We start from the raw sequence: 11,144 nt of genomic DNA on the forward strand, positions 1-11,144 counted from the left end.
AGGGTACGCTGCTTTGCTTGTTCTCGCTCTCATGCTCACGGTGGTGGTGGTGGTGCCGTGGTGCTGGTGCTGCTCTGCTGCTTCTGTTGCAGCGTCCATGTGATTCCCCGCCCGGCTCGTCCGGCCGAGCAAAATATTAAAAAAAGAGATGAGCGAGACAAGAAAAAAGGAGCGAAGCCGGGGAGGCGTGTCAGCACCGGGCGTCGAACAGCCGCTCGCGCAGGCGGTGCTACACTGTTATGGCAATGCAGCAGATGCTCTGCTACTACGAGTACTACATGTCGCGGAGAAGAGCATCAGTCAGCAGTCGGACGGAGCCGCGCAGGCGCATGTGGATGCGCAGGTGCATGTGAGGGCAATAGCCCGCTTCTGCGCGTATCCTATTTCTATTTTTGCGCCCCCTTTTCGAGATCGCTGCGTCTCCTGGTCAACACGAACCACGCCGTGGCTGATGCGCCCGGCGGGCAAAGCCAGGCTAGCTGCTGGCAATTCGACGGCCCATGCGCCCCGTCGCAGCACACTGAGGCATTGAGAACACAAGGCCCCTTTGCTAGCAACAACCGTCAACGGTTCTGCACCTGCACCTGCATTTGCACCTCTCTCACCTTCGTTTGTTTCTCACACTCCCCCCCCTTCACCACGCTCGCTGCTTGTAATTCTTCTTCTCGGGGGCGTGTGCCAGCTCCGTCGCTTTTTCCCCCCTCGCCCTATTCCCCCTTCCCCCCCCCCAGCCCGGCAGCAGCCCTGTAGACCCAACACATTGAGAGCAACACTACAAATCCCATCCGCCGTCTGCCTGCCGTCTGCTCTGACGCCCGCTCCTGCCTGACGCCGCCTGTAGCTGTACGCGCCCACGGGGACGCGTCTGCCTGTCATGGCCTCCAACAACCCGCTGCAGAACCCGTCGCTGCCGTCGCTGCCCCAGCACCAGCAAAACGACACGGGCTTGACGTCTGCCCTTGCCAGCCGCTACCATGCACACCTCCCCATTGCCAGCCTCTCCTCGCAGGGCATTGTCGCCATCAACACGTGTACAGACTCCAGCATCGGTGTCGATGGCGGCAAGGAAGGAAGTGCACAGCAGGCCGCCGAGGACCTCACCCAGAGAGCCTACACGCGCCTCGGTCAGCGCTCCGAGGACCAGGCCGTTGTCTTTCTGTATGTCATGTCCCATCCTGCATTCGTGCCCTGCATCTAACCTCGCACAGCGGTGAGTCCGGCGCCGGAAAGACGACGATTCGCGGCCACATGCTGAGGGCCTTTCTCTCCTACTCATCTACGCCCCTGTCCAAGAAGATTGAGCATGCCAACTTCGTTTTCGATGCCTTCACCACGACAAAGTCCCTCACTACCCCGCAAGCCTCCAAGTCTGGTCTCTTATTGGAGCTCCAGTATAATACCGCCACCGCCAGCCACGCCACCCTCATCGGTGCCCAGTTCCTCGCACACCGTCTCGAGCGCAGCCGCATCGCCTCGGTGCCCACCGGAGAACGCACGTACCATGTCCTCTACTACCTCCTTGCTGGTACCAGCCTGAACGAAAAGAAGCACTTGTATCTCGACGCCGTGGGCGGCGATGGTTCCGGAGGCAACCGCGCTTCGCTCGGTGCAAACAAGAGATGGCGATACCTCGGCCACCCCACACAGCTCAAGGTTGGCATCGACGATGCCAAGGGCTTTGCTGATTTCAAGACTGCGCTGCGACGACTCGAGTTTGGCAAGGAGAGCATTGCCGGCATCTGCGAGGTCATGGCCACGATCCTGCACATTGGCCAGCTCGAATTTGAAATGGGCCAAAACACCACACCGGCGCCCGATGAGAGCGGTGGTTACTCGCACGAGGGTGGAGAGTCCATCACCGTTGTCAAGAACAAGGACTCTCTCTCTCCCATTGCCCAGTTCCTGGGTGTTTCCATTCCAGACCTGGAGCAGAGTCTGCGGTACAAGTCCAAGACACTGTACCGCGAGCGCGTCACGGTCATGCTTGACCCCAAGGGCGCGCGAGCCAACGCAGACGAGCTTGCCCGCTCTCTGTATTCGCTTCTCGTGACATATGTGATGGAGCAAATGAACTCCAGAATCTCTGTGCCTGCCGAGGAAATCTCCAACACCGTATCCTTGGTCGATTTCCCCGGTTTTGCCAACTTTGCCTCGACAGGTTCAGCCCTGGACCAGCTTCTCAACAATACCGCCAACGAATCGTTGATCTCCTTCTGCCAGGAGAGCTTTTTCCAACGTCAGATTCAAGAGCTCGAGGCTGAGGAGATTTCTCTGCCTCCAATGGCCTTTTACGACAACACGGCTGTCAAGACGGGATTGATGAAGCCGGGCAACGGATTGCTCAGCATTCTGGACGATCAAATGCGTCGCGGCAAGACTGACATGCAGTTCCTTGAAGCGATCCGCAAGCGTTTTGACGGCAAAAACCAGGCCATTGTCCCTGGCAGCCTCACAGTCGTGCAGCCGGGCAGCAACTTCCCTACGCCCAACACTTCGCCCACATTCACCATCCGTCACTTTACTGGTGACGTAGACTACAGCGTCGAGGGTCTGTTGGAGGAGAATGCCGAGCTCATTTCCGGTGACATGATGCATCTGCTCAAGTCTGCCCAGGCGCCCTTCATTCAGCAGCTCTTTGGACAGGAGGCTCTGCAGAAGATGTCACACCCCAAGGAAAAGTCTACCATTGTCCAAGCCACCGTCAGCTCCAAGCCTACGCGCCAGCCTAGCATGGCAAAGCGCAAAGCGGACAAGACCGGACGTTATGGACGCCCACTCAACGTGTTTGACGAAGACGCCATGAGCGATGCCGAGAGCACCATCTCAGGAACAAAGAAATCCGGTGATTCATCATCCAAGCAGGCCGGTGCTGCCGGTCAATTCATCAGTTCTCTTCGAACTATTGAGTCGACCCTACGCAAAGCCAACCCGTACTTTGTCTTTTGCCTGAAGCCAAATGACCGGAGGATTGCAAACCAATTCGACAGCAAGTGCGTTCGTCAGCAGGTGCAGGCTCTTGGCATTGCTGAAATCAGCCAACGTCTGCGCGTTGCCGACTACAGCATCTTCATGCCATTTGCCGAGTTTCTCGGTCTTGCTCAGACTGATCTCGCTATTGTGGGAAGCGACAAGGAAAAGGCTGAAATGGTCCTTGATCAAAAGCCGTGGCGCGAGAATGAAGTTCGCGTCGGCGCCACTGGTGTTTTCCTGAGTGAAAAGTGCTGGCTCGAGATTGCAAATGTTCCAGGTGTGACCCCATACGCCCGGGGCGCTGGAGACTCAAATGACAACCTGCACAACCCAGATGCCGGCCGATCTTTTGGCGATGTTCGATCTGGTCTGCTCTCACCTTCGCCTGGCGGGTACTATGATGACAAGGGCGGTACCTACTTTGGTTCCCGCGACGTCGATGCTCGTTCAGAAGCCCCATCTGGTATCACCAACGGCGACATGTTCCATGGCTTGGAGCAGCCAAAGCCTTTGGATGAGAAGGCGGCAGACGCCAAGATGGAAGAAGTTGAAACTATCCCCGTTTCCGCCAGCCGAAAGAGATGGGTGTTCATCGTCTACTTGATGACTTGGCTCATACCTGACTGGGCCATCCGAGTCATTGGGCGGATACCCCGTAAGGATGTGCGCATGGCGTGGCGCGAGAAACTTGCCATCAACATGATCATCTGGTGGACTTGCGCCTTTGCCATTTTCATCATGATTGGATTTCCCCGAGTCATTTGTCCCAAGCAAAACGTTTACGCACCTGCTGAATTGTCAAGCTTCAACGGCAAGAACGGAAAGCAGTCTTATATCGCCATTCGAGGTGTCGTCTACAATCTTGGTGACTTCGTACCGCGCCACTACCCCAGCATCGTCCCTCAAAAGAGCTTGGAGAAGTATGCTGGAAAGGATGCTACCAATCTGTTCCCTGTACAGGTTTCTGCTCTGTGCTTGGGCAAGGATGGCAAGGGCATTAACCCCGCTGTTCAGCTCAACTACAAGAACTCAAACTACAGCGACTCTCCTGCCCAGAACCTCATCAGTTCCACCGACGTCAACGCTCAATACCACGACTTCCGCTCCTTCACCAACGACTCGCGTCCTGATTGGTGGTACGAGCAGCAAATGTTTCTCAAGGCCAACTACTTCAAGGGCCATGTCGCCTATAGCGCTCAGTATCTGAAGACGCTTGCTTCCAAGAGTAACGCCATCGCCTACATGAACGGCAAGGTATACGATCTCACAGACTACATTCCCGGTGGTCGTGAGCTCAAATATCCTCCTGGCCAAGATCCCAAGGACCAACAGAACGTCGACACCAACTTCCTGGCCGACCCCGTCGTGGACATCTTCCGCGTTCAGGCTGGTAAAGACATCCAAAAGTATTGGGACAACATGCAGCTCGATGCGCAGACCAAGTCGAACATGTTGACCTGCCTCAACAACCTCTTTTACGTGGGCGATGTCGATACCAGAAACTCAGCACGGTGCCAGTTTGCCACGTACTTCCTCCTGTCCATTTCGATTCTGCTGGTTGCCGTTATTGGTTTCAAGTTTCTTGCGGCCCTCCAATTCAGCCGTAAAACCGATCCTGAGAACATTGACAAGTTCATCATCGCTACCGTCCCTGCGTATACCGAAGACGAGGAGTCTTTGCGCCGCGCTATCGATTCAGCTGCCAGGATGAAGTACGATGACAAGCGCAAGCTTCTCGTCATTGTCTGCGACGGTATGATTATCGGTCAAGGTAACGACAAGCCGACGCCCCGCATTGTCCTCGACATTCTCGGTGTTCCAGAGTCGACCGATCCTGACCCATTGAGCTTTGAGAGTTTGGGTGAAGGTCAACGCCAGCACAACATGGGCAAAATCTACTCTGGTCTGTATGAGGTCCAGGGTCACATTGTGCCTTTCCTCGTCATCGTCAAGGTCGGAAAGCCCTCTGAGGTCTCCAAGCCCGGTAACCGCGGAAAGCGTGACTCTCAAATTGTCCTGATGCGATTCCTCAACCGCGTGCACTACAACCTTCCCATGAGCCCCCTGGAGCTTGAGATGCATCACCACATTCGCAACATTATCGGAGTCAACCCTACCTTTTACGAGTTCCTCCTGCAAATTGATGCCGATACCGAAGTCGCACAAGATGCCGCCACCCGATTTGTCGCCGCTTTCCTCCATGACACTCGTCTCCTTGCCATTTGTGGTGAAACTGCTCTCAGTAACGCCAAGTCTTCGTTGGTTACGATGATGCAGGTCTACGAATACTTCATTTCGCACAACTTGACCAAGGCCTTTGAAAGTCTTTTCGGCTCCGTCACGTGTCTTCCCGGTTGTTTCACCATGTACCGCATCCGCGCCGCCGAGTCTGGAAAGCCCCTCTTCGTCAGCAAGGAAGTTGTAGAGGCCTACCAGCAGATTCGTGTCGACACGCTGCACACCAAGAACCTTTTGCATCTCGGAGAAGATCGTTTCTTGACCACACTGCTCATCAAGTTCCATTCCAAGTACAAGACCAAGTACACGATGCGAGCACACGCCTGGACTGTCGCCCCCGACAGCTGGTCCGTCTTCCTGTCGCAACGTCGTCGATGGATCAACTCGACTGTGCACAACCTTGTTGAACTGATTCCACTTCAGCAATTGTGTGGTTTCTGCTGTTTCAGTATGCGCTTCGTTGTCTTCATGGATCTTCTGTCGACTGTTGTCCAGCCGGTCATTGTCGTCTACATTGGTTACCTGATTTACACTCTCGTCTGGTCGACTGACATTGTGCCCATTACGGCATTTATTATGCTGGGTGCCATTTATGGTTTGCAGGCCATCATCTTCATTGTCCGACGCAAGTGGGAAATGATTGGTTGGATGATCATCTACATCTTCGCCACTCCTGCCTTTTCCTTCTTCCTCCCATTGTACTCTTTCTGGTTCATGGACGATTTCTCGTGGGGTAACACCCGTCTCGTTACTGGTGAGAACGGTCGGCAGGTTGTCATCTCAGACGAGGGCAAGTTCGACCCCGCGTCGATCCCGAAGAAGCGATGGGAAGAGTACCAGGCGGAGATGTGGGAGCAGCACACGATCCGCGACGACCGCTCAGAAGCTTCTGGTTACACATACGCCACCCGGAAGCCATTCGGAGGCGCATCGGTCGCGGGCTCAGAGTATGGCGGCATGGCGCCATCCCGAGCTATGTCACATCTCAATGTGTCACGCTACGACAATCCTTCACGGTTGAGTCTCGCCCAAAGTGGCTTTGGCATGGACAGCATGGAGATGGCCCATCTGCCAAGCGACGATGCCATTCTGGTCGAGATCAAGGATATTCTATCCAAGTCCGATCTTATGAATGTTACTAAGAAGCAGATCAAGAGTGAACTAGAGCAGAGGTACGGTTTTCGAGCACTTGTTTGTATTGCCAAGGCTAACCATTGCACAGATTCGGATGCGATCTCACGCTCAAGAAGCAGTTTATCGGTTCTGCCGTCGAGTCGCTACTCATCAGTGGCCAGCTGTACTAGGACCCGCAGCGCATGGCCTCTGCTGCCACTGTCATCTGACTGTCGCATTCTCATTTGGTTGGCGTTTGATGTGAATTTGGGCGTTTGTATATTGTGAGCTATGAACAGCTTGCACCTTTCATCACTCATACTGGTTTTGCATTGGGAACGGGAAAATTTAGGAGTAGATATAAACCGCCATAAGATAACTGAGGCTAGCCACGAAGTATTGAATTGTAATAATCTTCGCCTTGACGCGTCTCATTACTGGTCGTGACATGCATTCCTCAGCCATGATTGACTGGCGTTGAGCTGCTTCGCCAGCGCATGGCCCGAGCGTCGGCAGGCTACCCCTCCAAACCGCCCGCCGCCGCCACACAGAACAATCGATAACTCGCTCGGAAATTCGCAGCCTACACCTCGAGTGTGTGCGTTTCTGGGTGCAAATTTCTAACACTCTTTTCTACGTACGGTCCAGGCCTTTATTGGTTGCAGTCTTTGACTCACGGGACCTGGCTTCTGTTAGGCTCCAGTTTTACTGACACTGGTGTTGGCCACTTTCGTCTGCTGCTTGCTACTCCTGCTTCGCAACGCGACCACTCCTCGAGTGTCATCGTCTGTCCTCGCCACTCGACCGTGCTTCGGCGACTGCATATACCCTCTCGCATACCCGCTTCGACTTAATACACTTGACACACAATGCCGCCAAAGAAGAAGGGCAACAAGAAGGCGCAGATTGACGACTGGGAGGCCGAGCTGGGCGAGTCGGTCGCACCGCAGAATGACGCTGCAGAAGAGCCAAAGCCCGAGGAGGAGGATGCTGCTGCCGACGATGATGCCGCCGGTGGGGGTCTGATGGCTGCTCTAGCAAAGCGCGGCAAGAAGAAGAACAAGAAGGGCGCAAACCCAGATGTTGAAGGCGAGGACCCGCCTGTCGACGGTGCAAACGGAGGTTTCGAAAACAAGGCACCACAAGAAGGGACTTTTGAAGATGACGATGACGACGTGTTTGCTGGAAATTACGGCAAGAAGAAGGCCAAGGGTGGCGCTGCAAAGGCCGAGGAGCCTGCCGAAGAGAAGCCTGCAGATGTGCCACGAGTAAAGACCAAGGCAGAAAAGGAAAAGGAGAAGAAGGAGAAGGAGAAGCAGCGAAAAAAGGAATTGGTATGTCTGCTCAACACAACTTCCGAAGCCCATTCTCTACTAACACGCCATCGTAGGCTGCAAAGAAAAAGGCCAGCGGTCCCGCAAAGGCCGAACCTGCACAGGCTGCCGAGCCCAAGCCAGCGGCCGCCGCACCCTCAACTCCTGCACCTGCTGCAGATGCTGCCCCCGCTGGGGGTGGCAAAAAGAAGAAGATCAACCCAGCTCTTGCCGCCCTCCAGAAACAACAAGAAGAGCGCAGGAAGCGAGAAGAAGAGATTGCGCGTGCCGAAGCAGAAGAGGAGGAAAGGCTGCTCGAGCTGGAGCGACAAGAGACAGAGGAGCAGAAGCGCAAAGAAGAGGCCAAGGCACTGAAGAAGCAAAAGGAGAAGGAGAAGATTGAGCAGCTGAAGAAGGAGGGCAAATACATGACCAAGGCTCAAAAGGAAGCAAAGGCCAAAAACGAGCTACGTCTACAGCAGTTGCTTGAACAAGGTGGCGCAAAGGTCGCTGGTCTCGCCGAGGATGGTGACAAGAAGAAGAAGCCCGTGTACGACGACCGCAAGAAGAAGAAGAAGGGCGAGAGTCAAAAGGAGAAGGAAGCTCGGGAGGCCGAAGAGGCTGCGAAGAAGATGGAGGAGCTTAGACTGGCTGAAGAGCAGGCAGCCAAGGCAGCCGAGGAGGCTGAGAAGGCTGAGAAGGCTCGCCTGGACGCCGAAGCCAAGAAGGACGAGGACGCCGAATCTGGGGATGATTGGGAAGCGCAAGCCGACGAGATGGAGGGCGTCAAAGACAGCTGGGATGTCGACACCGACGAGGAAGAAGAGCGCAAGGCGAATGAGAAGAAGGCCAAGGAGGCGAAGGCTGCAGCAGAGAAAGCAGCCGCCGAACAAGCCAAGAAGGAGGAATCCGAGTCTGACTCTGAGGATGACAGCGATGATTCATCAGAGGATGAGCAAGGAACTGCTGCGCAGCGAGCTGAAGCTGCACGCAAAGCTGCTGCTGCCGAACGACGAAAGCAAGCCCACGAAGAAGCTCTTGCAGCACGGTCCAAGGACAACCTCCGCTCTCCCATTTGCTGTATTCTTGGTCACGTCGATACTGGTAAGACGAAGCTGCTCGACAAGATCCGATCGACCAACGTGCAGGAAGGCGAAGCCGGAGGTATCACCCAACAGATTGGTGCAACCTACTTCCCCGTCGAAGCGCTCCAGAAGAAGACGGCTGTCGTCAACAAGAACAACGAATTCGTCTTCAATGTCCCTGGTCTCTTGGTCATTGACACCCCTGGTCACGAGTCTTTCACTAACCTCCGTTCTCGCGGTTCCTCGCTCTGCAACATTGCCATCCTGGTCATTGATATTATGCACGGTCTGGAGCCGCAAACCATCGAGTCCATGAGGCTTCTCCGAGACAGGCGAACACCCTTTATTGTCGCGCTCAACAAGATTGATCGTCTGTTCGGCTGGAAGAAGATTGACAACAACGGTTTCGAGGACAGTTTTAGTCTCCAGAAGCCCTCTGTTCAAAGCGAATTCGAGGAGCGATGGAACTTTGTTCGCACTCAGCTGCAAGAGCAGGGATTCAACTCGGAACTATTCTACAAGAACAAGAACATGTCAAAGTACGTGTCCGTGTGCCCTACCTCGGCGCATACCGGAGAAGGTATTCCAGACATGATCAAGCTCATTGTCAAGCTTACTCAGGAGCGTCTGACCAACAACCTCATGTACCTCTCCGAGGTTGAGTGTACGGTGCTTGAAGTCAAGGTCATTGAAGGTCTCGGTACGACTATTGATGTCATCTTGTCCAACGGTGTCCTGCACGAGGGTGATCGAATCGTGCTGTGCGGTAACCCAGAGCCCATAGCAACCAACATTCGAGCACTCTTGACGCCCGCCGAGATGAAGGAGCTGCGTGTCAAGTCGCAATACGTACACAACAAGGAGGTCAAGGCTGCCATGGGTATCAAGATTGCTGCTGACGGTCTCGACCAAGCCATTGCTGGTTCGCGACTGCTCGTTGTCGGCCCAGATGACGATGAAGAAGATCTCATGGACGAGGTCATGGGTGACCTGGCTCACTTGCTCAGCAAGGTATCCAAGACTGGCCGTGGTGTTTCCGTCCAGGCCTCGACTCTTGGATCTCTCGAGGCGTTGCTCGAGTTCCTGCGCGTCTCCAAGATTCCCGTCTCCACCATCTCCATTGGTCCCGTCTTCAGGAAGGACGTGCTTCGTGCAGGTACCATGTTGGAAAAGGCCAAGGAGTATGCCGTCATGTTGTGCTTCGACGTCAAGGTTGACAAGGACGCCAAAGCCTACGCCGACGAAATTGGCGTCAAGATTTTCGAGGCTGACATTATCTACCATCTGTTTGACAAGTTCACGGCGCACATGAAGCAACTTGAGGAGCAGAGGAAGGAAGAGTCCAAGATGTTGGCAGTCTTCCCTTGTGTACTCAAGCCTGTTGCCGTCTTCAACAAGACCGGCCCCATCATCATTGGTGTTGATGTCGTCGAGGGTGCTTTACGAATGACCACACCAATCTGCGCCATCAAAAAGAACGCCACCACCGGTGCCAAGGAAATCGTCCAACTCGGAAGAGTGTAAGTCATGCCTTCCTTTTTACCTCTCATCTGTACTAACGCATGCAATACAGTACATCGATTGAGCGCGACCACAAGCCCATGCAAATCTGCAAAAAGGGCCAGCCGTCGGTCGCCGTCAAGATTGAAGCAAACAGCCAGCCCATGTATGGCCGCCACCTCGAAGAATCAGATACACTGTACTCTGCCGTTAGCAGGAAGAGTATCGATACACTCAAGGAGTTTTTCAGGAGCGACGTCAGTCAGGAGGAGTGGAAGTTGATTGTGCAGCTCAAGCAGCTTTTCGATATTCAGTAGAGGGCTTGATTGGAGGGGGGGTTGTGGGGTGTGTGTATGTACGAGAGGGGGAGAGAGGGGAGAGAGAGAGAAGGGAGCGGGTGGATGAGTTCAATGAAAAAGTAAATGCTGGACAATTAAAAAAAACTCATGTATTGGTGTGAAGATGCGATGGAGGAGGAAAAGATGCATGTGATATGGTAGTATATAATTTCTCACAATCTTCTTCTTGTTCTTGTTCTTGTTCTTTTCATGGATTCTTCTTGTCTTTTCTCTCTCTCTCTTTCGATGTTGTTGTTGTTATTCTTTGCACATGAAATGGCGTTCTCTACTAAGACCAGACAAGACAAGAAAATAAAGATATGCATACTCACTTAGCCCTAACTACTCCTCCGTACTTATGTCTACATATGTGTGCCCTGTTTCTTTCTCTCTCTCTCTCTCTCTCCTTCATTTCCCCATCCCCATCTTCCTCGATTTATCCTAGCAGTCGCACTATACCATACCATATCCATCATTGTTTTTTCTATCCCACGTAGCTAACTTGACATGATGTGGTTTTGTTGTGGAGATGAATTGTACATTGTTTCTGGTTGTTTCTGGGGGGGGGGTTTTTTGGGGGGGGGGGC

The 11,144-nt window shown here is 53.9% G+C and overlaps 2 protein-coding genes across 2 annotated transcripts; both read left to right on the plus strand.

Annotated features, from left to right (window-relative positions):
- The first annotated feature begins 732 nt into the window (after positions 1 to 732).
- SETTUDRAFT_168909 (glycosyltransferase family 2 protein) lies at positions 733 to 6,740 on the plus strand. The gene is made up of 3 exons (XM_008026466.1): positions 733 to 1,158; positions 1,209 to 6,380; positions 6,431 to 6,740. The coding sequence occupies exons 1-3, from the start codon at positions 875 to 877 to the stop codon at positions 6,510 to 6,512; spliced, it is 5,538 nt and encodes a 1,845-aa protein (XP_008024657.1). The 5' UTR covers positions 733 to 874; the 3' UTR covers positions 6,513 to 6,740.
- Positions 6,741 to 6,899: 159 nt separating this feature from the next.
- SETTUDRAFT_168910 (uncharacterized protein) lies at positions 6,900 to 10,712 on the plus strand. The gene is made up of 3 exons (XM_008026467.1): positions 6,900 to 7,655; positions 7,712 to 10,239; positions 10,293 to 10,712. Exons 1-3 carry the CDS (start codon positions 7,191 to 7,193, stop codon positions 10,534 to 10,536), a joined length of 3,237 nt encoding a protein of 1,078 aa, XP_008024658.1. The 5' UTR covers positions 6,900 to 7,190; the 3' UTR covers positions 10,537 to 10,712.
- The last annotated feature ends 432 nt before the right edge of the window (positions 10,713 to 11,144 follow it).

Source organism: Exserohilum turcica (assembly GCF_000359705.1).
Source record: "Exserohilum turcica Et28A unplaced genomic scaffold SETTUscaffold_18, whole genome shotgun sequence".
Taxonomy (NCBI): Eukaryota; Fungi; Ascomycota; class Dothideomycetes; order Pleosporales; family Pleosporaceae; genus Exserohilum; species Exserohilum turcicum.